Source organism: Eptatretus burgeri, chromosome 13 (assembly GCF_056783735.1).
Source record: "Eptatretus burgeri isolate ZD-2024b chromosome 13, Ebu_testis_v1, whole genome shotgun sequence".
Lineage (NCBI taxonomy): Eukaryota > Metazoa > Chordata > Myxini > Myxiniformes > Myxinidae > Eptatretus > Eptatretus burgeri.
In genome coordinates, this window is record NC_140973.1 from 52,490,038 (window position 1) to 52,517,759 (window position 27,722).

General features: G+C 48.4%; 1 protein-coding gene across 10 annotated transcripts; it reads right to left on the reverse strand.

The window, feature by feature from the left end:
* Positions 1-2,454: 2,454 nt before the first annotated feature.
* LOC147014480 (arfaptin-2-like) lies at positions 2,455-27,446 on the reverse strand. 10 transcript variants are annotated; one of them, XM_085852455.1, is made up of 9 exons: positions 27,295-27,446; positions 26,793-26,973; positions 23,424-23,556; positions 19,571-19,695; positions 19,190-19,411; positions 18,680-18,837; positions 4,253-4,448; positions 3,627-3,765; positions 2,455-3,179 (listed from the first exon to the last, which is right to left on the reverse strand). In XM_085852455.1, the coding sequence occupies exons 2-9, from the start codon at positions 26,847-26,849 to the stop codon at positions 3,160-3,162; spliced, it is 1,050 nt and encodes a 349-aa protein (XP_085708581.1). In that variant the 5' UTR covers positions 26,850-26,973; positions 27,295-27,446; the 3' UTR covers positions 2,455-3,159. The 10 variants fall into 10 exon arrangements, with proteins under 10 accessions (XP_085708581.1, XP_085708587.1, XP_085708585.1 ...); XM_085852461.1 differs by having other exon boundaries at positions 26,793-26,944; positions 27,295-27,434; XM_085852459.1 differs by having other exon boundaries at positions 26,793-26,947; positions 27,295-27,434.
* Between the last annotated feature and the right edge of the window lie 276 nt (positions 27,447-27,722).

Here is a 27,722-nt window from a genome sequence, read left to right on the forward strand (position 1 = left end):
TACAAAAGGTTAAAGCTTGTCCAAACAAAACTCCTTTTTCTCATCTACCAGAACTAGGAAATAAATGTTGGTTTGTACAAACTTAAAACACAACAGGAAAAACGCGTTTTTCTCCATATACTGTTACAATGATGAAGAACTTTGATACAGGAGGCCAATTGGCCCCAAGCCTGCACTATGAATGACAAAGAAAGTTTTGGCTCCACACTGGATGCAGTTGATAATCGTCCAACATACACTTCCTTAATGCTAAGATTGACACAAACCCATTACAGGTCACCTTGAAGGTTAAAAACCAAACAAGAGCCCATCCATATATTCACAACCTAAAGCAAAAATTTCCCCCTCCCTCTCCAAGATGACCCCTTTGAAATCCAAAGGAAGACACGACCATCGAGAGTCTAGACCAATGTTTACCTGCTTTAGTCGAAAGCTGCGGTCTCATTTATCAAGCCTTTTTGTCTGGATTGGAACAAATCTGCATGGTAGGCCAAAATTTGAGATTTTGACCTTTAACCCCTCAACTGACATCCCAAACACTTTTCCACATTCCTATCTGGAGTGTTTTTATATTAAAATAAGTCATCAAAATCCCATCTCTACTCGCATGAGGGAATGGGTAAATGTGTAACCTTTACCCCTTAATATCAGCTTGGGGGGCCGAAATGGGAAGTATATCACACCATTTGAAATCCTTTATCCCTGAGCAGGGATCAGGTTTTTGTGGGCTCCAATCATGGTATCCTTTCTGTGGCAATGTTTTTTTACGGCCGGGCACCCTTCCTGACGCCAACTCTTTCGTCGTCTTCGACCCTGCAGAGATAATTACCAGTATACTGGTGCTCATTTCACCAACCTTTGGAAGGATGACAGGCTGAGTCAACCCCCCGATGCTAACTCAGTGGCAAGCGGGGCTCGAACTCAGGACCCCAAGCCACTGCCTTAACCACTGAGCCACACCAGGCTCATCTAAATGGGAAGTATACAATCGGCCCAAAATGCCTCCATGCCAAATTTGGGATCTAAATGCATCAGAACAAGATCCTCCTCCTCCCCCCATGCCAAATTTATTACCTGGATGCATTAGACCAGGGTACCTCCATGCAAAATGTAGGGTCTGGGTACAATGCAATGGTACCACCACACCAAATTTGAAGATTGGATCAGAAAAAGGAATGGTGTGCAATTGTAATTATTGCAAAATAAATTTTAAAAGGAAAAATAATCTCCCCACACTGAGGAAGGGAACACGAAAAAGTACAAATAAAAGTATCCTTAACTGGCCAATTTCAAAGAAAACTAGAACAGCACTCAATCGAGCACACACCTCCACCAGGATGATTTGTTTACGTTTTGTATCCCACCGAGTCATTGGATCTGGATCTGGACCTGAACCAAAAATCTAATCGGCTTGTTCTCGTCACCTATCCAACTTATCCACTAAGTTTTGGCATAATCCATCAACAATTTAAGATATTGTGCTGCTATATGTTGTTTTTGACCTCATCAATCATCAAAATTTTTTTTAGAGTATCCGGATGTTTACCAAACTTAAATCAATTTGTCCTAATCACACTCCCAACCTATCCAGCAAGTTTTATCCGAATCGGTCAACAAAGTTTTGAGATATCCTGCTGAGACAGACAGGTGCGAAAACGGCCTCTGTCCACCTTCAATGACGTAGGTAACAAATGGATTGCACTCAATTGTTGGTTGAGTTGTCTGAAACTAGAAATAAATTGCAATTTAAAAAAAAAAAAACATTTAAAAAATTTATTTATTTTAAAAAGGCCACTTTTTGCTTCTGATCTAAATCACAAGATGTTTGAGTTTTTCCTTTTTACAAAGCAGTTTGTCAGCAGATTACATACAGGACAGAGACATTAGCAGACAACTGACAAACATAGGATATTTGATTTGCACGAGAGTTCATGCCACAACCAAGGGTTGAGGGGAAGGGAACACTAACAGGTCAATGGTAGTAAAGTTGAGAAGCTTACGTAGCCCTTGGCAGTGTAATGGTTAAAAGGACACCCAGGAGAGCTTTATTGGGAGAAAATGACTATTTTGCAAAAAAAAAACAAAAAAAAACTGTATTTATAACTCCATTTGTGCATGTTCATTACAAATGCAATGGAAATTTATGCACCCAAAAGGCAAACGTAACAAAGGATGGTTCAATCAATGCAATTACAGGTACATGTACCTGGAATACACGAGTGGTTATTGCGAATGCAGATACCACAGACGAGCCAAATGGCCTTTTTCGAGCTTCAATTATACAATTAGTCAGATACAAATAACAAAACAAAAAAAAAATTGAAAAAAATTGATTCTTTCAGAGCCAATATAGTTACTCCCCTCCTCTCACCTAACGAAAGAAAAAAAAATTAAAAAGTAGGGAAATGAGCATAAGATGCAAACAGCCATTACAAAAAACACAGTAAGCAAAAGTCTGGATTGTTACTCTTTATTAAGTATATTGTAACAAAATAAAGTTACAGACTGGTTCATTCAATCAAGATAACCATTTCATAAGCAAGTAACTTAGTCACCTGCCTTCCGTCAAATAATTTTGAGCAGGTGTGCTGCATTTCCCACAAGTAAAGAAAATAATAAAAACAAAGAAACAAAATAAAAACACCTTCAAAGGACAAATCACAAACTTCACCTGAAAATTGAAAAAGACTACACAGCACTACAAGATACAAATACTCAGCAGTTGCTACTCGTTCTCAAGCCTACTACCCACTACTACCCACCACTGCAGCAACAGAAACAATACGAGAATCCAGAGTTGCAAAATGTCAGAGCCACGTGCGTTTCGTCTCCGATCGCCCCGAGTGCTGAACCCAAGACACCAACTCGACACGAGCTTCCTCAAGTCTGGACAACACAGTTTCCTCGTCATGGCCTCCAAGGGGGTATGACCAACGATTGAGGAGATGGTACTCAGCCACAAGGCTCATATACCCAAGTCAAACATTCATATACCCAAGTCAAAGTCAAACACTGAAGGATCCGTAGCTCAGGAACTGTGGGGAATCTTTTTAAACAGCAGTGGTCGCATCACAAGCTGAAGAGTAGAAAAGAATGAACAGTGGACAGGATAAAAGGTAATTCTTCCAAACTAGTTTTGCTCCATCCTAGCAATCAGGATCATGATCCCAAATGATACCCTGTAAAAAAAAAAATGAAGATTTCATCGGACACACACACACACACACACACACACACACACACACACACACACACACACACACACACACACACACACACACACACACACACACACACACACACACACACACACACACACACACGGTGGGAGGGTAACATACACCACAAGGGGAGTAGGGAAAATGGCGAAGGGGAAGTAAAGTGAGAAAAGAAAAAGGAAAAAAACAAACAACCCCAAAAATAAAAAAATAAAAAAATAAAAACAGGACGACAATAAGAAGCAACAAAGCCACAATTGCCTCCATACCAAAGCAGGAAGAGCAATTACTTATTTGAAACCATTAGCTAGATTTCCCAAATAGAATGTTACAATCAAGATTCCAAATAAAAACATACCCAGAATGCCCCTATTCCAAACTAAAAGAAAGGTCATTAGCGGTCCTGACTGTGCGACTTGATTGAGGCAGGGGTCTCCAAGCGTGCACCCGCTTCACGCGCAGCCCTCTCCAGCTCCTGCTGGTTCCCCGTAAAGTACGCCGCCGTTGCCTTGCGGAAAAACAGCAGCTGTTTTTGCATCACCTTCACCTGCGCACAATACAAAACAGGTTTGAAGTGTCGAATCATATCGGGTGCCTTTTTATAACAGACGGTGGCCATTTACATTTCGGTGAACATCTGGATGTTCAAGTTTGATTATGGTGCGAATTTCTGCCCACACGGCAACCACACTACTTGACATCAAACATCATCTAAAACCAGACCACATCACCTGCAATGGCAGAACCATTAACCTGGTATGCTATCCACCAATGAACAACCATATTCCTACTTACCGTTTGCTAAACAGGGTTTGGAGCAAGGAAACTTGCCTAATATGCTTTGCCTCATATGGGTAAAGGGAATTATGCAAGTTCAAAGGACATGTGAGTTCCATTGTGCAATAGATAGCATGCCTGCTCAATTGATATTCCCTCCATTCCCCCTCATCCCCATTTTCCACACACTCGCGTAAAAATCAAAACAGCTTATGATTATAGGTTTGAAAAGGGCCAGTCAAAAGGTTGAATGTCACCTTGTTCTCCTCCAGAAAGTTGAGTTTGACAGTTACATCACTGCGCAGTTGTTCATACTTGCGCCAGTGAGTTTCCACGCGCACCCGAGCCTGTTGCAATTGTTGAGCCTTTTGCACCTCCTGTTGGGAATTCACGGTTCCTGCTCCCGGTGTGGAAAGACTCTCCAAGTCTGCCCGAAATGCATCATACTCCAACCTATAGCAAGAGCAAAAGGGCCGAGTGTACGACCAAGAAAATGAGACAAGAGGGAAAAATGGCAGACATTCTGGATAGCCTTGCACACTTGCTCCAAATCAAGAGGACTCAAGATTTATATGCCACCTGTCATCTCAAGTTGTGAAACAAACGCACTCCATACATCGTGAGTCAAACTCACAACAGTATCCATTCTACCCTGAAGGCACTGCCCTGTGTCAATATCAAGCCATTTGCAATGATTTTGTCATAACAAGAACCCACATTTCTGTTGGCGAGTACAAAAACAACTTGCAAGTTCCTACAATAACACCACAGTCATCATGCATGATACACAACATAACTCGCTTTTTTCTTTTTTTTTAACCAATCCAATATGGACACCGGACCACGTGACCGAAGTCATAAATTTAATTCACTCAAATTGGGGCGTAGATTAGAGACATGAAGTTTCAGAAAAGGATTTTGATTCAACCAGTTTTGGCTAGAATACTTCACCGATGACATCATTATCACCCTGTGTACCCCATGGGGAGTTGATAACACATATAGTCCTGACTGTGCACCCATGATGATGTAATTATGCATAGCAACACCACCAAGACGGAGCTACTGATTATGCCATTGGACCTGGATATACAAATCACTAAAAGTAATGAAGCTGGAGCTGTGAGCGCACTGCCACGATGCACGCAATTTGCTTACTTGGGTGGCTCCATTCCTAATACACGTGACGTCGTGGCGTCCAAATCCAGTATTGGACACTGCTGCTCTGCCTGACCAAATTAGAAGCAAGATATATGATTTCATGCCAATGTCGAAACAGTATTGTTATACAATGCAGACACTTAGGCGTTGACAAAGACCTTTCAGCAGGAAATTGATACTGGGCACGCACGTACGCACGCACACAAAGAGCAGCCTTCAAGATATTTTGCCAACACATATCTCTAATGAGGAGCTTTAACAGCGTGCCAAGCTCAAACCACTAAGCCAAGTGTTGCGAGCATAGAGACTGCGTCTAGCTGTACGTATTATTCGATCTGAAGGGGAGTGCGTTCAACCAATCCAACAGGTGTTGACCTGGTGTCCCACACAGCAGTTGTGTCATGGTCAAGGATGCACCAGGACTTATCTTGATCAGTTCTTGTTGGATTTTGACACCTCTGATCAGATCTGAGCAATACAGCATCTCAGAACATTGGCCAATAATATGGTTATTTGGTGTCACTACTCAAATGTTTTACATATATTTTGTAACAATTAAACATTTCGTTTTTTAAAGTATATTTAACTGTTCATGGAGTGCTTGATTAAGCCACTTGGTATGTGTTATTCCAGCTTCAATAGCGATAACAAAGATAGGAAGGCAAAATAAGCATAATCACAATGAGTAAAAAAAAAATATATATATATATATATTGTTGCGGCCAGGGGTCGGGTGAAAAGACCATGAGGGAGGGAAGCTATTTCGGGTTCCCACTAGACCCCCCGAAATCGCAGGCTGTCGCACACGGATAACTCCATGACGCGGCGGGTCGCAAACTGACCGTGAACACCAAGAACTCAACCACGTGACTTAGGGTCCTCCGTCTAATATCAGTTACCTAGAAATAATCACGTGACGTAATTCCCGGGGGACATGCCCTCGGTACGCCTTGGCCGAACCGGATCAGATGAAGCCGAGCGCACTGCCAAGGACGTACCGGCTAAAAGGAACGGATCGTTGGGAATAAAGTCCCGGCTCGGCGAGGATATGAACCATGCTGGATCAATGAAAGAAGAGACAAAAACAAGCTGAACATTTCAACATATGGATTTCTGACAGGCAGGCAAGGAAAAATGTGGCACAGTGAATAGATTTATTGTTGTGGGTAAGTAGAGAAAGAAAGAAAAGTGTGGTGCGACAATTAAACAAGGAACCTACAAAAGCAGACATAGAGCAGACCTATCCCAATACAATTCGTCTGCAATCTTAACTTAGGCGAGGACAGGCACCATGACACACACACACACACACACACACACACACACACACACACACACACACACACACACACACACACACACACACACACACACACACACACACACACACACACACACACACACACACACACACACACCAAAAAGAAGGGGAGATGAAGCTAACGGTCTAATAATACTTTGCACGATTGACTGACCGTGCCACTCAGTACGATTTGGGGGGATGCTCCGCTGAACAAACCCTCATGGATTATTTGCCCCATCGTCTCCTGCTTGGCTACAGTGCAGCAAAGCGTCTGCGCCAATCAGAGAAGGGGCGCGACTGTCAGGCGTGAAGGAGGGATTTTGGGTGGAGCCAGCGACAAGTGGGTGGAGTCACCGGTGAATGGGTGGAGAAGGCGGAGTCAAGAACGAGTGGGTGGAGTGGCAGACAGCAGACGGATGGGTGGAGCCAGCGGCGAGTGGGTCAAGAAGACGGGGCAGCAGGCACACGCAGAGACCGATCCAAAGCCAGGCAAGGAAGATGAGGATGACCACCACACGACAACCCTGGACGGCTTCGTGATCCGTCCTTTATAGTCCCTGCGGTGCAGGGCAGGGCGCCACCCCAAAGCGATGCGTCACCCGAATTGGGCACTGCCATTGGACCTCGGCCACCCCTCGACCTGACCGTCATGGCCAGAAGCGGCCTTACTTTACATCTGGCAAGACATGTCCAAGCTGCGGAATAATCTCGCCCCGAACCCCGCGATATGAATCGCCTTGCACCGAACTCCCGGGCTGTGCTCCAACGACTGGCCGAGGGCCGCGCCGGTCCCGCATGCCCGCTCGGGCACCCTCAGCACACTGCGGTTGGCACTGATCAATGTTCTTCCTTTGTCCGTATGCCATGCGGCCCTCGCGATCCAGGCCGCACAGCATGCCTCTGCTTGGTAGCAGCTGCATCGAGGCGGAGGTGCGGGAGGATGTCTGCCGTCCATGGGAGACATCTGTGGCCATTGTGGTGAGCGAAGACCGACGGTAAGACACCTCCGTGAACCAGCACACAGACCCGAACAAAGATGTGTGCTATTCGTGCCCCGTTCTGTTCAATGATAGATGATCATGGGGCTGCAATTGGGTCTGCCCGTCATCGAGCATGCAGTTATTTATCACAGGCGGTGTTATGCACGGTGCCAGCCCTAATCTGTGTCATGAATTGAAGGAAAGGATTGGATACAATTATTACATGTAGATTTGGGTTGAAAAGAGTAGATATAATTATTAGATTCAGAAATGGGTTGAAATGAACATGCCACGTATGTCCTGTAGGGCAGGTGTGAGGTTGTTTATCGTTTGCTTTTGCGAAGACGCATTCTTGTAGTGTAGGTGTAGGCTGCAGCTTTTACAGGTGGCCGTCTGAGTGCAGTGCCTCCTTTGATTTATTCCAGGAATAAGAGGAAAAGTGTTAGAATGAAGATAGAGATATAATCAGACCTAACTATAACATCCACACAACACACTTCATCCCGTTTGACCCATTAGACATGAGGGAAAGGTCTAACTGTACATATATTAATGAAATAACTGTCTAGGGACCACTGCATGATGGATGCCATTGCCTTGAAGGCATGTGGTTTCCAGAACCGCAGCGCGCGCGCACGCACGCACGCACACACGCACACACGCACACACACACACACAATCTTTGTTTCCTGTCCCGCCTCCCCCTCTCCCACTTTGTGCATCGTCGACAAACTATCAGCATAATTAACAATGTGTGAGATGGGAATCTTAACGGGTCCTCTCTAATTTACTGTACACTGCAAGCACCAGTTGGATGACGGATTTTTACTACAATTTACAGTGCAGCCGATTCCATGTTTTTCCAAGCATGGCTGAAGCAATACGAGTTTAGAGTTATCAATATATTTTGTACCATTGTGTCCAATTACTATTGAAACCTTGACTGGCAGTTATGTAGGTAACCAAATAGAAACATAGTAGTCAGATATGTTAGTGCCACCAGCAAATACGTTATTATCAGCATGGTCTGTGGGTCCCCATATTGTCTCGTAATATGTGGGTAATGCTGTTCATCAAGAGGACACGTTAGAGGCACTTGTAACTTACCTTTGGCTGGCCCGATATTGTTTGTTACTTCCGCTTTTATGTTTTCACCCCTGCCTGAGCATGATATCTCAAAACGTAATGGACAGATTCAGACGAAACATGGACAGGTTGAGTGTGTGACAAGGACAAATTGATTAGATTTTGGTGAAGACACAGATCCAGATCTTCACCAAAATAGAATCGATCATGAAACAGCTCCAAGACCAAGATGATATTGTTGCTGATTCGCGCCCGCCGGCGTGCTGACGGCCACGTAACTCGAATCGCGGCACGTCGCCCACCGGACGGACAATCCAGTCGTGACCCTCTCGGACTAACGCCGGGAACCAGTCACGGGTGGACCTTTCGGTCTCACCGCGATCGAGCCAATCAGCCCCCGCGTGGGATAGGGTTGCTCGCCAAATTCGACCTACCTAAGTACCCACGCGGAGGGTAGACCGGGCGATCGCACCTCGCCGCAGGTCGACTTCGGACACGGGCCACTTAAGCGACCCGTTCCGTACTATCAGAATAACCGAGCGGTGTTATCGTCGACCTCGACGGTTCGATTAATTATCGGGCGTATTCAGCCCACTACCAACCCTTTACGTGAAGCAAGATGAGGGTTCAATGGGAGAAATGACGAAGCGAAGCGGGAAACAGTTCAACACAAACCACATTTATTCACGGCACACGGGAAGCACACATTCAATTCCACCAAAAGCACACAGAAAAGACACAATGCAATTTACACAAAAAGCAAATATAAAAGCGAAAACACAATGCAGAGCTAATACCGACTACCGAGCACACGGCAACACTTATACAATTCTACCTCACAGACGGCGCCGACAACACATACCCAAAACCAAGGAAAAGAAATACCCTCAAGGATGAGGCGGGCCTGAGGCCGAGACCGGGTCGCGCCTACCCGTCTGGTGATGAGACGCGGAGCGGCGATGGCGCCCCAACTCCGCGGACCTCGCGGACAGTGTCTGGCAGGGGGTGGGAAAGGGGCCCCCTTGGTCGCACTATCTCAGCGCGGGGGGAAACAGGAGGGGGTTGCTGATGCTCGGGGTATAGAGGATCTTTATTATGTGCGACGAGCGTCTCCACCTCGGCCAGGTCGCGCTGTCGGCCTCCCTCGGGTGCAGCTTCCTGCACGACGCGAGCACCCCCTCGTCTGGTGTCGCCGCCTTTCCACAGCTCCGTCCCCTCCGTTCCGCACACGACGAGCAGCTCCACCGCCCGCGAAGTCTTGACCCTCTGCTTCCGACTCTCCTACTCTCCGCCTCTCCGCCTCGGGACTCTCCGACTCTGGACTCTTCTTTGGACTCTTCTTTGGACTCTCCCCTTCTCGACTGACGAACACGGTCCTTTTATCCCCCCGTAGCTTCGCCTTTGACCCCCTCCCTTTGACCTTTCACCTCGCTCCCCATTGGCCCGAGAAAAAGTGGGCGTGAAGGCTTTTTGATCCACAAATTTGCATATATCGATCGTCCTGGAGGCGGGGCCAAATCGCCCCTCGCTCACCGATTGGACGGCAAAAAGTGGGCGTGTGTCGTTTTTGATCCGTTTTTGAAGCACAAAATCCGTGATTTTGTACACGCTGTTCGGCGCGCGCCCTGCACGAGTCCAACACCGGTAACCACAGCGGGGCAAGAACGGTGGCGATGCTACGGTTGCGAGGTGTGACGGGAAGGTCGTGGCGGTTGTGGTGAAGCGGCGTTGTGGTTGGTGGTTGATGTTGTGGTTGTGGTGGTAATCATGGCGGTTGGTCCAAAATAAAGATAGTAAAAGAAAAACGGCTATCCTGAAGAGTCGCAGCTCGCATAAATGACATGTATTCCCACTAGACAACGGGTTTGGGCCTAACTACACATGTACTTACCGAGATACCTCACCTGAGGGACCTGAATGGTGGTTTGCGAATTTGGTAACCACAACACTACCCCCTCCCCTTTTTACAGACTCGTCCCGAGTCGTCAAATTTTCGTGTGCCATCATGTGTAGTTTTCCCCTAGTACATTTTACCTACGGATCCCTGAGTGCGACATTCATGGTATTCATGTCCCCAAAATAAATAACCTGAGGGCTGCGTAACTATCTAAACAAATTCACTCACACGGACGACTTAAATAAAATTGCCGGCGCTAGACAGACATGCCGGGGGCGCACTCATATTTACAGTACATCTTAACCTTAACTTACAAATTTTACACTAAACCATGGCCCAGGATCAATGAGCTCTGCAAAAGAAAAGCAGTTAGCAGGGAGCCAGGCTGCTCGCATGCAGTCTCTGGCTCAAACAATGCAGGTGACAGGGAACGTGGCTGGCTGCTCACACGCAGTCCAAGGCCTTCCCTTTTGAACTGAACGCAGTGAACCACAACGGTGCATGGGCTGCACAAACGCAGTCTCCGTGCCAGCTCAAGTGGCACACGCAATGAGCACAACGAATGGATGCATGAACGGTTTGAACTGAATGCAGTGAACCACAACGGTGCATGGGCTGCACAAACGTAGTCTCCGTGCCAGCTCAAGCGGCACACGCAATGAGCACAAGGAATGGATGCATGAATGGATGGACGCAAACACGGTGCACGGGCCGCCACTGCAGGCCCGTGTTGTAGCTGCCAACAGGGCAGTTCTCGCAGCTTGCAAACTGTTGCCTTGCGGATCCTGGCGCACATGGAAATGAACAGGGGGGGGCAAAGCAAAAATTGAACGGGGCTGGTGAACCTGGGCAGTGGGCATGGCATGGCAAAGGTGAGCAGGCAAACACAGCCCGCAGAAGAAGGCCGCTGCAGGCAAACACAGCCGGCAGACGAATTGGCCGGCACAGGCCTTGAAGTACCACAGCTGCAGATGATCCGGCCGGCACAGGCCTTGCAGCAACACAACAGCTGCCGATCAAGTGGGCCGGCACAGGCCTTGAAGTAACACAGCCAGCAGATGAAGCTGGCCAGCCGTTGCCGTTCAGTGGAGGTTGGTGGAGGGAGTGCGGTGGTGCTGGCCACTTGGAAGGCGGGCTCGGACCTACCTACCTGTCTCCCTCCCAACCTATCGCCTTTGCCTGTCACTGTACATACCCACTCCCTTAATTTGTGAAAAACCAATTTAGCCCCCACTTATTTTTTTTGTTGTTTTTATTTTTACTTCCCCACTATAAATCGTCCCCTAACCCCCTTTATCATCCTTGTTCGGCTAACCTATCCTGTCACCTAGCCTACTCCCAACCCCTACGTTCCCTTCCCGGAGGGGAATAAGGGAGAGCTAACGTCCTGTGTCGAGGCCCAACGAAGCCTCAGAATGGCCTCCCCAGAGTTCGGCGATCTAACCCAAAGTGGGTCCAGCGGCCCACGACGACAGCGAGGGGATGGATGGTGCGGAGGGGTACATCTCCTAATCTACCCTAACCATTAACTGTTAAACTACCCCGGGGCTTCAACAAGCGCCTCTCGCTTAAACTATTGGTTCTAACAACCCAGATTCCCGTCGCCTGTGTTGGTGTCCTCACAATTTCAGGCCTCGCCCCCCAATTTTCTCTCCGTGCCCTCACACGGTCTCCTGGCTGGGACACGTGGCTCCCTTTGGCAGGCACGACCCTCTGCCGAATCTCCCGCTATGGCACCCCCGGGCACTACACTGCCTCCGAGCCTACCAGCTCCCTAACACCGGGGAGTGCCCCCCATGGCACCTCCCTGAAACGCACACGTGGCAGGCCGGCCTCCCGGGCCCCTTTCCGAGGGTCACCCGTGCCCACAACACTGCCCACGCGGCTAATGGCGCCCCGGGCCCCCGCACCAAGCAGGCGCACCCGTGCCCACTACTCTATCCCGGCCCCCCATGGGCCCATGGCCTACCGCGGCCGACTAGCCTGGTGCCCGGGGTACCCACCCAGCGATACTCACCTTTCGCAGCCACGCTCCCAAGCCCGTCAACAGGGCTCCTGCACCCCTCCAAATGGGTCTCGAGCCTACTTTCCCACCAACAACAAAACAACCTCCATTTTTCAATTTGACTAACCCCCTAACTCACTTTATACTGACCCCGGGGTCCCTTTGGCGGGAGTCACTCCTCCCCCCAATCACTCATCGCACCATGCATTCCCCATTCGCTCCACTCACACAGACCCGCTGGCCTCACTCACTCACCAAGTACTCACCTCACAACTCTCCAACTCTTCAACACACACACCGCTGAACTCTGCCATCCTCCTAACTACCTCCCCTAACTAACTCGTGCTCCCACGTCGTCCCTTAAACTATAGCACGTTCCTTTTAACACTACGTAGCTAAGCTACGTCCCCACTACACATTCACCAGTCTGTCTCTGTCTCCCAACTCATTTTATTTCCCAACCTAAATCTCGCTATCATCCCTCTAACTAATCCATTCCACGGACTCCATGAGGACTTACCCCTGCCCCATGAAGTCGGTCTAACTAAGCTAACCCTTCCCCCTAACTAGTTTCCATCCTGTGCCCAGGGTGTCAAGGGGGTCTTTCACCCTTTGCCCAGGAATCCTGTGCACCCGAAAGTGAGGCTTGTTTTTTTTTTTTTTTTTTCATGCGCAGCACCTGCGCGGCAACTCAGAGCTCGCGCACTTTACACCTGCCCGTGACGTCATGCAGCTGCCGTGTTCCTCGTCCCTCCTTGGACGCTACCATCCGGCAGAGATACCCTTCCTGCCGGATTCCAACCACACGTGCAGCCATGACGTCACCGTGCGCAAAAAAAAACAAGCCCCACGTCTCGAGGGGTTCCCCACGCGAACACATGTGCTTTGCCCGTTGGAGCTTAACACACACGATCGCGTGGAGAACCCGTCCGGTCCAAATCCATTTTCCTGCCTAAACTTTGTCCGTCCGCGGGATCGGCAAATCCACCGCGTGCGTTTCCGGACCGGGACTTCACTCTCGCAAGCGAGCACGTGGCGGTCTCGTGCGTTGCACAGCACGAACCGCGTGCTCACTGCTGGGTGAACCCGGCACGGTCCTCGAAACAACTACAGCCGCTACTCGGCTTTCTCTCCTCTGTCGCCGTCTCCGTCTCCATTCCACACACGCATACCTGCGTGTTACGACGCACACAGTCCACTCCATCACATTCACACCGGGAGACGCGGCTGCGTGCTCCCGCATGCCAACCGACATCTCCCTCACATACCGCTCTCTCACACACACGGTTTCCCTTGCACTCGGCCGTTCACTCACGCGTGCCTCACTACTCACACAAACCATACTACTCACACACGCGGGGGCACTCAACCGCTGTGCCTCATCCACACACCGTGCCTCACTCATACACGCGGGGGCACTCAACCGCGGTGCCTCATCCACACACGCGGGGGCACTCACCCGCGGTGCCTCACCCACACTCCGTGCCTCATCCACACACGGTTCCTCACCCACACACGCGGGGGCACTAACCCGCGGTGCCTCATCCACACTGGCCGTTTCACTCACACACACGGCCTCTTCCACACACGGTGCCTCATCCACACACGGCGTGCTGGGAAGCACGTATTCCGGCACCATCGCCACCACACCACTCACACACGGGGTCGCTTCCACACACGGGGACGCACTCACGCCTTGCACCACACACACAGGGACAACCACACTGGGGATTTGTGTCCCCACAAGGGTCTCCGGGGCCTCTATACCCCCCAAGCTCTCCGTGCACCTGTCCACAGCACTCCTCCCCTCAATCTCGCAAAGCACGACCGAACTCACCTGGTCGTGACTCGCCTCAAGGGGGCAGACTCCCTCCCCTCGTTCCTGGAGGAGGCCATCCAGGTGCTCGCACTGGGTCCCTGCACGCTCCGCGAGCTCACCCCCATTATCCTCCACTACCTCCGTGTGTGTGTGTGCGTCACTTACCCCGTCCAATTCACCCTCTATCTCCCGTGTCTCAACTATTATTATTTCCTTTGTCGTCACCTCGTGTCTCGTCTCACACGTTTTGGTCTCCCCGTTTAATTTTTCCCTTTTGGTCACCGTCGATTCCTCCAGCTCGTTTGTTCCGACACGTGGAGTCGCCATTTTAAGTTCCCTGCTCACGGCCTTCATGCCCGCCTGCAGGCATCGGCCCATGTTCTGCGTCTCACCCCGTAGTTCTTTCATTTCTTTTTTCATTTGCTTGCCCATGCTTTTCATTTCGTTTTTTATTTCATTTGTCATTGCCGCCAGCATGGCGCATAGCTGGGCCACGTCGGGTGCGCTTGAGTGAGCCGTTTCGGCAGGGGTTGGGGAAGGGTCTTGGTGGAGAGGGGGGGGGAAGGTGTCATACACCGCGGCCGCTGCCGCACCCACCTCGGGCCCTGGGTTCAGTTGGGCGAGTCCGTGTTCCTGCACAATCAACATTTCCTGCACGGGGATTCCATCCTGGACCATGGACTCTACATTATTACACATATACATTTCTAATACCCCCGGCTCCCGCTCGCCTTGAGACGCCATCTTGCTTCTCGTGAAGGGTTAATTTAACTCGCTCGTAATTTGGAGGGAATCGGGGGTCGCTTCTCTCATCCCTGGACCGATTCCCGTGAATTTCGCTGGAGACAGGAGAGCCTGTTTTCCTGTTCTCCGATACCAGTGCCGCGAGGAGGGCGATGAGTTTGTATCCCACTCCTGACACCAGTGTTGCTGATTCGCGCCCGCCGGCGTGCTGACGGCCACGTAACTCGAATCGCGGCACGTCGCCCACCGGACGGACAATCCAGTCGTGACCCTCTCGGACTAACGCCGGGAACCAGTCACGGGTGGACCTTTCGGTCTCACCGCGATCGAGCCAATCAGCCCCCGCGTGGGATAGGGTTGCTCGCCAAATTCGACCTACCTAAGTACCCACGCGGAGGGTAGACCGGGCGATCGCACCTCGCCGCAGGTCGACTTCGGACACGGGCCACTTAAGCGACCCGTTCCGTACTATCAGAATAACCGAGCGGTGTTATCGTCGACCTCGACGGTTCGATTAATTATCGGGCGTATTCAGCCCACTACCAACCCTTTACGTGAAGCAAGATGAGGGTTCAATGGGAGAAATGACGAAGCGAAGCGGGAAACAGTTCAACACAAAGCACATTTATTTGCGGCACACGGGAAGCACACATTCAATTCCACCAAAAGCACACAGAAAAGACACAATGCAATTTACACAAAAAGCAAATATAAAAGCGAAAACACAATGCAGAGCTAATACCGACTACCGAGCACACGGCAACACTTATACAATTCTACCTCACAGACGGCGCCGACAACACATACCCAAAACCAAGGAAAAGAAATACCCTCAAGGATGAGGCGGGCCTGAGGCCGAGACCGGGTCGCGCCTACCCGTCTGGTGATGAGACGCGGAGCGGCGATGGCGCCCCAACTCCGCGGACCTCGCGGACAGTGTCTGGCAGGGGGTGGGAAAGGGGCCCCCTTGGTCGCACTATCTCAGCGCGGGGGGAAACAGGAGGGGTTGCTGATGCTCGGGGTATAGAGGATCTTTATTATGTGCGACGAGCGTCTCCACCTCGGCCAGGTCGCGCTGTCGGCCTCCCTCGGGTGCAGCTTCCTGCACGACGCGAGCACCCCCTCGTCTGGTGTCGCCGCCTTTCCACAGCTCCGTCCCCTCCGTTCCGCACACGACGAGCAGCTCCACCGCCCGCGAAGTCTTGACCCTCTGCTTCCGACTCTCCTACTCTCCGCCTCTCCGCCTCGGGACTCTCCGACTCTGGACTCTTCTTTGGACTCTCCCCTTCTCGACTGACGAACACGGTCCTTTTATCCCCCCGTAGCTTCGCCTTTGACCCCCTCCCTTTGACCTTTCACCTCGCTCCCCATTGGCCCGAGAAAAAGTGGGCGTGAAGGCTTTTTGATCCACAAATTTGCATATATCGATCGTCCTGGAGGCGGGGCCAAATCGCCCCTCGCTCACCGATTGGACGGCAAAAAGTGGGCGTGTGTCGTTTTTGATCCGTTTTTGAAGCACAAAATCCGTGATTTTGTACACGCTGTTCGGCGCGCACCCTGCACGAGTCCAACACTGGTACCCACAGCGGGGCAAGAACGGTGGCGATGCTACGGTTGCGAGGTGTGACGGGAAGGTCGTGGCGGTTGTGGTGAAGCGGCGTTGTGGTTGGTGGTTGATGTTGTGGTTGTGGTGGTAATCATGGCGGTTGGTCCAAAATAAAGATAGTAAAAGAAAAACGGCTATCCTGAAGAGTCGCAGCTCGCATAAATGACATGTATTCCCACTAGACAACGGATTTGGGCCTAACTACACATGTACTTACCGAGATACCTCACCTAAGGGACCTGAATGGTGGTTTGCGAATTTGGTAACCACAACAATATCAACACAGCTTTTGGGCTCACCAGCCACATCCACGCCGCTCTTGGGATCAACAACCTCATTTACACCACTCCAAATTATCAAGAAAATTTGTCAATAACATTGCGTGGTTGCCATTAATTTGTCGACAATATATACATATACACAGTGGCCTGTAAAAGTGTTCACCCCCTACAAATAATGTCACATTTAAATGAATTACAAAATAAGTTAAAAAAAAATTACTTTTTTTTTTTTCCAAATTAACATTTCTACTTTAACTGAATTGATGAAACTAAACACTTAGAGTTGAAAGAGATATAGGTCAGGAATACTTGCAAAAAACATGTACAAATCAAAATTCACTGGTTGCAAAAGTATTCAGCCCCTTAGGTCAGTACGGTGGAAGCAACCTTTGCAGCAATGACTGCTAAGAGTCTTTTTTGGGGGATGTATCTACCAGCATTGCACAGTGAGATGATGAAATCTTTGTCCAATCTTCATGTGAAAATTGCTCTGGTTCTTCTAACTTTGATGGGGATCGTCGATGGACTGCAACCTTCAAGTCTCGCCATTAATATTCAATTGAGTTCAGTCAGGACTTGACTGGGACACTCAAGAACATTTATTTTCTTATTATTCAGCAACTCCAGTGTGGCTTTTGCTTTGTCCTTCAGATCATTGTCCTGCTGAAATGTGAATCTCCTACCCAGGTTCAGATTAATGGCTGACCCAAACAGGTTTTCATCAAAGATTCTCCTGTACTTTGCACCATGCCATTGTCCCTTCTATCCTGGCAAACTTGCCAGTCCTGCCGATGAACAACAGCCCCAATAACATGATACTGCCAACACCACACTTGACAGTAGTGATTGTGTTGACTGGGTGATGTGCAGCGTTAGGCTTGCGCCACACATAATGCTTTGAATCTCGACCAAAAAGTTCAATTGTTGTCTTGTCTGAACACAAAACCTTTCTCAACATGCCTGCGGTATCATTGAGAATATTTTTTCGCAAACTCCATTCGAGCTTTTAGATGAGTCTTCTTCAGTAATGGCTTCTTTCTTGCCACCATTCCAAAGAAGCCAGCTTTGTGAAGGGAACAGGATATTGTTGATTGATAAGTCACGACTCCCATCTCGGACATAAAGCCTTGCAGATCTTTCAGTCATTGGTGGATTTACAGTGACATCCTGAACCAGTTTCCTGCTTGTCCGGCTGCAGAGTTTGAATGGGCGACCTGATCTGGGTATTGTCTGGGTGGTACGATACATCTTCCACCGTCTTAATTATGGATTTCACTGTACTCAAAGGGATAATGAGTGACTGAAATCTTCTCATAAGCCTCTCCTGAATGGTGAAGCTAACAGCTTCGCCATCACTTGATGTCCGACTTCTCTGAAAAGCTCCTTGGTCTTCATTTTTGCCTTATTGGTTGACCAAGTGAGTTGCACTTTAAAACTACCCAGATAAGTGTGGAGTTTAATTTTAAAGTTAAACCACTGATTACATACAAGTGAAACCTATCACTGTTTTTGCAACCTTTCAAACAAATAATTTGCTCCTGACGTGGTTTCAGATTAATTAGGCAAAGGGGTTGAATTCTTATACAACTGAGAATCACCTTATTTTCTCTGTTAATCAAACTTATTCACTTTGGAGTAGTTTGTGAAGACTATACATGTTAAATTTGACAATTAAATCACCATCAAAATGTGAAAACTTTGGAGGGGGGGGTGAATACTTTTGCAGGACACAGGACACTGCATCTCATTGCATACCACACCCATTTGGTATACATTTTCACCATTTGCAAAGTGAGACACACCTGCTTGCCTCATACTGGCCAACAGTCATCAGGGTGTCTACCATGGTCTTGTTCACCAAGGTGTTCAAGCTCGTCAGGAACACATCCATTGCTCCCAAAAGCACATCTCCGTTGCGTTGCAGTAATCTCTGAGTTTCAGCGTTAAAGGAGAACTCCTCCTGGGGACCAAATCCCAAATCCCAGTTATACTCATCAGCATTCCTCTCCTTCCACAATAAAACCGCATCCACACATTCATCCTTTATTATTTGGCATTCTCAAACTGCAGAGCAAAACATATTGCTTTTGAAATGACATGCTTGAAGAGAGAGAATTCAAACCTCAAATTCCCAAAATCTTCAACAAATCCTTCAGAAGAAACTATGTCAGACCAGCAGTTAAATGTGACATTGACAATAATGTGCAAGTGATAATGGCCACTTTGCATTCCCCAAATACCATAATCAGCTCTTTATTGTGATATATTTTTAACCAGAGGTCACACTTTTACCTTTCCACAATGAACCTTACCTGTAGCTCATCCCCTTTACGTGCCAAGTCTGCAAAAGCATCTGCAAGGGCACATTGGGCATGCAGGGTTTGCTGGAAATGCGTGTGTAGAGCACGTGCCGTACGCAACAAGCTGCGATAGCGCCGCTGACTTTCCTGAAGCAGCTGAATGCGACCCAACAGTTCAGGCTCAACTGTACGGGAGCCTCGACCCAAATGTTCCCACACCAACTGCCTTGTGCACTACAAAGAGAACGAAGTGTTCACGTGATGACATTCGAACTACAGTGCCACAGAAATGGACTAATTCATGGAAATCATAGATTTGAAGTGTTCTGCTGCACACCATTTCCACAGAGCAAATCCTAAAACATAACGGCTAGAAATCCAGCAAAATTTCACCTTGTAGGTATTGATACTCCAACTGCGCAACAATTCCAACGTGCTGGAGGCGTAGATTTTCCACGGAGCATCGACACTGAGCTGTTCCGTCGTGGAAACAGATCCAAAGACATTTGCCTCTTGGTCTACATGGCAAGAATGATGCATAATTGAAAATTAAAAAAAAAACAAATGTGAACCAGGACGGATGCTCAAATACCAACAATGTTCCTGGATGAAGAGATTTTGGCTGAAGAGACTTTGGCATCAAGATTGGCAAGTAGAAACTGCAAAATGTAAAATGCAGTTCCTACATCAGATTAGCAATGAGGATTGTTCAACCACAGCACCAATTCCACCCAAAAGGCACAAAATGCCATTTTTTGCATCAAAAGAACAAGTTGGAAATTCCAAAAGGTATATCCATGAGACTATCCACCAAACATGCAAAGCTCCTTACCACTCACATATAAATGTTTAGTACTTTCTAGGTGGGCTAGAAAGCTGAAACTTTGCAAACAGATACAATTTGAAGCTACGTTTTTGGCCACTATCTCTCAATGGTGAGGAATCACTTAAAAAAAAAGTTCTCGTTTCTAGATCTTCACCAAAACCTAATCAATTCATCCTTGCTACACAATCAACATGTCCACAAAGTTTCGTCCGAATCCATCCACAACTTTTTGAGATATCGTGCTATATATCGTTTTTTCACCCGACCTCTCAATGGTGAAGAATCACAATATCAATATCAATAACTAAATAAATATATGTATATATCTAAATATTGTTGCAGACCCAGGGGTCGGAGGCAAGAAGACTACGAGGGGGAGTGGGAGGGGAGCTACCTCGGGCATCCAGACATCATACTAAAATATGCAATTTGTTGATTGTCTGTCTGTCTGACTGACTGCAATCGTTACTGAAAGGGTAACCCAAACACTCAGACAACCTCGACGCTAATCTATCCCCTCGTACCATAAAAAATAGGTATGATGAATCTTCTTCCAATTTCCAAATTATAAAGTGAGTAAATTTGCAATTAAAAGTCGAAATCTTCTTCTTCAGATTAGGCATGACGTCGCACCCGGAATTGGAGTACCAGATCCATAAAATGTACGGGTTACATTGTGGGAAGATTTAACAAACGGTGAATAATTTCCGATTTTCCACAAATATGCTGAGTCCATGCATCCTTGCTGCTTGTACAGCAATACAAACCAAGATGGGTTCATACTCTACCAATTGCCAGAAATTGGATGAGGTTTGTCTGAAATACCCGAGTGTGGATTGGGCAGACAAAATGTTCAGTTTTTTGTTCAGAACATTTTACAGAAAACGGTTATGAACCAACAGAGATGACTAGATCTTGTGGTTACCCGCCACAAATGAGGGACAATTCCATCCCCATGATTAAGGGGAAGAAACAGCCATCACTCGAAACTAGCACCATCTCCACCCAGCTACCACATGTACATGGACGATTTGAGCGGTAAATCAAACACCTGTTGCCATTACCCAATTACCACAAGAGCACTTGAAAATAATTACTGATAATAATAAACACAAATTTCTCCAAGTCAAATAAACCAGCGTCTATAGTGGAGAGAAAGTATGTACTGTATGCATTATAATCATCTCCTCCTCCAAGAGGATTTGACCAAGGACATTTAAACTTTCAGGGTTCCTTCCACAATACCCCCACAACCATGACCCTAATAATACCCACCACCACCCCACTTCTTCTACATCCACAACCCCCCCCCCATCCACTGGGGAGGGACATCGACACCTCACAGACATGGCAGTGGGACATGGCACGGGCACAAATGGCGTCTGGAGAAAGTATGAAAACGGGATGATCCCGTAACATTCAAGACACCTGATCAGCCTGTGACGGAGGGAGAAAGCATTTGCTGCCCATTTTGTCCACGGTGTTGGCTGTTGGGCGATGATGAGCATTTCTGCTTGAGTAATATTGTTGTGGGCCAGGGTTCGGTGGCGATAAATGACCACTAGGTGGATCAGTAGAGCCGTCTCCAACTGAACACCCGGAATTTAGGTCGTGACTCTCCGATAACTCCAAAGGTCACGGGTCCCTTAGCGGACCGTAGACGCCAATATTTCGACCGCGTGGTGTAGGGTTAATTGTCTCGATCTCCAAAATACCTAAATAACCACGCAGTCTAGCTACCGGGGAAACCACACCCTCAGCCGACTTTGACCGAACCGAGTCGCTGTTACAGACTCGGATCCGGCGTAACCGAGCGGAAGTTACCAAAGCCGCGCCGGACCAAATGAACAATTTACGGCAACGACGGCCTCAGTAATTCTCAATACGCACCGTGCTGGGTCAATGAGAGAAAGCACAGAAAACGAGCTGGTACATTTAACAGGGGTTTATTACAAACAATAATCGGGGAGGGAAGCACACAAAGAGCAGAGTTATCCGAATAAAGAAATGTAATGTACAATGAACACCGGGCACTTAGACAGTTTCTACTTAACAGACGAGGCCCACGGACACACACACACACACACACACACACACACACACACACACACACACACACACACACACACACACACACACACACACACACACACACACACACACACACACACACACCGTGGGTCTTTATTCGGTAGAGCCTAGCCAGGGTACCTTCCCGCCTCGTGTGGTCTGGTCGAGCTTGTCCGGTGGCAGGACTCGAACCCGCCGCCAACAACGCAGCACCAAGCACCAGGGACCAGGAACGACGCAACGGACGCCAGCCAGCACGGGAACGGACCAGACGAAAACACCAGCAGGCAAAACGAGGCTTCCTCTCTTTCTTTTTCCCTCTCTTACGACGGGGCGAACGTTCTTTCCTCCCGGCTCGCCACCTCCTCTTATCCTTCCCCTCCCCCGTGGGTCGAGGGAACTGCTCTGAGGGACTCGCCTCCGGATTGGATGAGGCGTCTCGGGGGGTGTCGAGGAATCTCGGAGGCACGCCCCCCGAAGTGGCTCCGTAGTAGTTTTCGGCACGCTGGCCTCCCATTGGCTGGGGCGCGCGTGCGCTGTTCGCCCTTCACTCATTGGCTGGAGGAAACGCTCTATGCCCCTACTCAGAGCGGAGCCTCGATCCGAAGCGATGGAAGCTCCGCTCACGCCCTCAGCCAAAAACATGTGGGCAATGGCGACTGGGTTGAGTGAAGGACGGTGCTGTTGTTGTAGATGTATAAAACCTGACTATAAAATAATTCACAGCACACACACGAAATTCCCATTAGACATAGGGGATGGATTCCAACTATAAACACATACTTATCGAAATAACTAAGCTTAGGGACTGCTGTCTGTCTGTGTGCAAATGGCTTCCAGATTCGTAACAATATAATATATAAACCGATTTATAAATTGATACAAAATCCTTCCCTTAAAAACCAGTAATGAAATAGAAAAATCAAACCCTACTCAGCTGAGGTGCTCATGTGACCAGTGTTTTCATCTTCCATAACACTTCCACCTTCTTCCTCTGAATTGCTTGCACACGAGGCTCGAAACGATACGGCTCCACAATTCCCCAGAAAGCATTTCCATGACTAATTTTGTCTCCAATAACTTTGAAAATCACACTGTGACCTAATATTGGCTCTTGGTTCCAATAACTTTCAAGACCATTGTACTGTGCAATTTTATATTTTTTGAATCAACCCATCCCACAAACCAAGTTGGTCTCAAAAGGGTCAAAAGACCAAGGAGGGTCTCTTCCTGGAATGGCAATCCAATAATATCAGTAAAGTAAGCAGGATGTAGATTATAACAGAAATGAGAAGGCTGAGATTTAATTTGCAGTTCAATTACTAATCGTCCATTCACAAAGCTGCTCACCCCTGGGTGCTGCATCGGACTCAGAGCCGTCACCCAGTCCCACCACAGTCATCCCCGTTGGCAGGAAAGCTGCTGGACCATATCCATCCATTCCTTCAGCCGTGGTATTCCAGCCACCACTCTGCAGAGGCTTCTGCAAATGCATACGATTCAAAAACTGCTGTTGAACATTAGAATATTTGTCAATAACAAGGAAGCAAAATTAAAATCGAGGTCAAGCTCGGGGAAAAATAAAAAGTTGATAATTGCACATAATGTTATTCCCACAACAAGAACTCCCAGTCCGATCCAATTAACAACCAACCAGTTGGCCTTGTCCCATCAAAAGCGAAAATAATGGAAGCTATCATTGCTGCAGGCCTCAGGCATAATCTCTTCATCTCGAACCTCTGGTCAGCAGTTAAGCTTCTGCCTCGGCCACAAGAAATTTACAAGGAATTTTTATGCACAAGAGGAGGCCAACTAAGATCCAGGCTTTCAATGACATCTTGGATGCTGCTGTCCTGTCTGTGTCTGTTTGTTTGTGGTGAGGATGTTGAGGTGACGGAGAGATTCACTTACCTTGGCAGTGACATTCATGTCTCTACTGGCTGTGAGTCAGAGGTCAATAGACATCTGGGTCAGGCCTGGGGAGTCATGGATTCACTGGATCATGGGATGTGGCGCTGCCGGTACCTGTGTGGAAGGACGAAAGTCCAAGTCTTCAGGTCCTTGGTGTGCCGCCACACTGTGCCGGTTGACTAGTCATGCGTATTCATTGTTGTCGCTTCCCTGTGGCTTCGCCTACCGTGAGCCAGGAGACGCTGTGTTAAAAATGTCGCCTTGCCATGTGGTTTTTTTTGCCCGCTGCGATGAAAAATGCTTTTTGTGCCAGACTGTGGCCAACAACAGTCGATTATCACAATTCATACCATTCGTCAAGAATAAAGAACTCTAAGCCTCAGCATGGTTGTTAGACGTTACGTTCATTGGCGGATGGGGGTTAGCTGTATGCTATCCAGTCCAGACCGGAGAGGCAGAACACTTGGTGCTTCCAGTCTTGCTCTCTGGATGCGAGACTTGGACTCTGACCAAGGATCTGAGACAGACTTAATTCTTTTGGTTCCAGGTCTCTTCGGAGAATCATTGGCTATCGCTGGTCGGATTTTGTGTCCAACGAGCGGTTTCTGAGAGAGACTCGGATGAGATTTGTTACCAGCATAGTCCGTGAGCGTCAGTTGCGGCTGTATGGACATGTGGCTCGTTTTCCTGACGCTGATCCTGCTCACCAAGTTCTCTCAGCGAGGGAGTCTCGTGAGTGGAAGAGGCCAATGGGCTGACTTCGTGCCTCGTGGTTGCAGCAGGTTGACCGGCATCTCAAGGAGATGGGTATGGGCCAGGCATCTGCCAGGGGGATGGCCAGGAGGAGGCCCCTGGAGTACCGGTGGAGAGTGGACACAGCGACGCGCTGTTCTGGCACAAGCTCCCATATCTGACCTGACCTGACGCCATTCAGCCCATCATGCCTGCACCACACAAACACTAGATTTTGAAATAAATCCGTTGATACCTCTTACCTCCGTGTGCAGCCTTTTGGCTGCTACACTGGTACTCATTTCGCCGACCTTGGAAGGATGACAGGCTGCGTCAACCCCTTGGTGTGAATTCAGCGGACAAAACGGGACTTGAACTCAGGACACTAGGATCCCAAGCCACCACCCTAACCGCTAATCCAACACCAGGTTGTGGCTTGTCCACCATGGACATGTTGCCCCTTTCAACTTGACAATGGATGGATAATCTTAATCTTAAACGAGAGATCAAGACCATCTCTCGAGCCTTCCATGCTCTTAGTACCTAGTTTCATTTTCCAAGCCGTTTGCTAATGGTATTCAGAAGGCCCTCGATGAACGGTCATGAGGTTTTTATCCGCAACCAGAAACAACGGGTTGCTCTTCATGGAATTACGTCTCAACATCCCTCTCTTGAAGCTGCTGTACAAGACAGACAAACCTTACTGTTTGTGCACATCAATAACCAATCAACTTCGATGGATATTCCTTTAAAATATTATGGACGATGCTACCTTGTGCAGCAAGTACACCATACTTATAAAAGGCATCCATCTCTGCAGAGCTGCATACAAATAAGTCATTGATCAGCTATCTGGAACCCGTCTATCGATACAGGAAAATACGATGCTCTCAATACATCCCACTGCGATGATCAGCTTTTGACTCCACACAGCCCACCAGGCTTCTTTGGCCAACCCCTGGAAGAGGTGCAGAATCCAGAGCTAGGAATCACAAACCTAGCCTGGTGTTGGCTTAATGGTTAGGGTGGTGGCTTGGGATCCTAGGGTCCTGAGTTAAAGCCCCGTTGGCTGCTGAATTAATACACTAGGAGGTTGACTCAGCCTGTCATCCTTCCGAGGTAGGCAAAATGAGCACCAGTGTCCTGGTAAGGGGGACACTGCATCAGCGGCATATCCGCGTCCCAACCAATGATGCAACCAGGGGGGGGGGGGAAGAGAGAGAGAGAGGAGAGAGAGGAGAGAGAGGAGAGAGAGGGGAGAGAGGGGAGAGAGGGGAGAGAGGGGAGAGAGGGGAGAGAGGGGAGAGAGGAGAGAGAGGAGAGAGAGGGAGAGAGAGAGAGAATCACCAACCTGCGTTGGACAGACCAAAATGCAAACCTGGCATCGAAGGGAGGCCTCGGGTCGATATTCTTCGTGCAGATAAAGTCCATTCTGAGCTGCTCAGAGCTCACGACGGTGTACGAGACCTTCGGTCCGAAGACCCAAAAGGACATGGGGCCCAAATTCGAATCCGAGTGCACAAACTTCACACACATTTCGTTCCCTTGGAGATGGTGGAGCACAAGGCTCAGTGAGGGCTGTTGGCACCTTTCGCCAGGAGGAATCCCAGGGTCCGTTTCTTCATCTTACCCATCAGGCAGTCACGATATATATATATATATATATATATATATATATATATATATATATATATATATATATATATATATAAAATTTCGACGAAATTTTAAAATATTGAATATATCTATTTGAATGGACCACTCGTGTAAGTTGGAACATGCATCAGATGCACGACAGACACATCAACGGATCTCTTCATGGATAACAAGGGAATTAGCATAACGGGAAACCACGTCGACAAGCTCCACTCTGAGGTGAAGCGTCGAACAGAGACAGAGGAGACAGAGACAGAGGAGACAGAGACAGAGACAGAGGAGACAGAGACAGAGGAGACAGAGACAGAGGAGACAGAGACAAAGGAGACAGAGACAGAGGAGACAGAGACAGAGGTTTCTCGAAGACAAACAGCCACGTCGTCGTACGACGGACGCACCGTCTCCGCAATCCGCACTCACCTCGTCCGACCTGCCGCAATCGCCAGCAGCGAGACTCGCAGTGGTCGTGTCCCCCATGGTCTACCGTGTCCCGCAACAGTTCCTCGTCCCTTCCCGCTCTGCCCCTCTCCTCCCCCGTGGCCGTACCCCGCTCAGGAATTGCCTCGAGATCGCTGCTGAAGTAAAAGTGTTGAAGGTTCGGCTCGAATAGCCAAGGCCGAAGGAAACACGAACAGAGAAGAGAGAGCAACGGGAAGAGATAAATAAATAATAAATAAACAACACACCCCTCAGGGACAGGGACTACTCTCGGACTTCATGCCCACTCGGCCTCACCTGCTTCACCTTTGCGGTAATCTGTAAGCGCGCACACAAACACACACACACACACACAAACAAACAAACACACCTTTCACACCACACAGATCTCTTGCATTCATTCACATTCGCTATTAATTATTATTATTTTTTCCCTCTCTTCAATCCACGTTGCTTTACGCCTTTATAAAGGATATACGTTTACCCCCTCAGGATGACGTCACATGCACTTCAACCTCCCAAGTCTCGCGAAGCGGAATCTCCCTTGAAAATGCGAGAACACCCGCAGGCGGTGCAAAGCCCGAAACCACACCTCCTCACCACAAATGGGACCCGGTTATTCATTCCTTTTATCATGAGGACGTGAAAATCCAACATTATTTTACCCTCTTCCGCACGAACACAAACCTGGACATTTGGACGACCGAAGCCACGACTATTGGGGGAGGGGGAAACCATGACGAGCCCCCAACCCCTCGGCCGTGCGTACGTAATATATATATATAAGTGCTCCTTCCCATCAGCGTTTAATGTCGTTCCTGAACGCAAACTTTGAAAATATTCCAATTATTCCATTTCAGATCACTTCGGCACAATAATTATGCAAAAATAAGAATTAATGAAATCGACGTT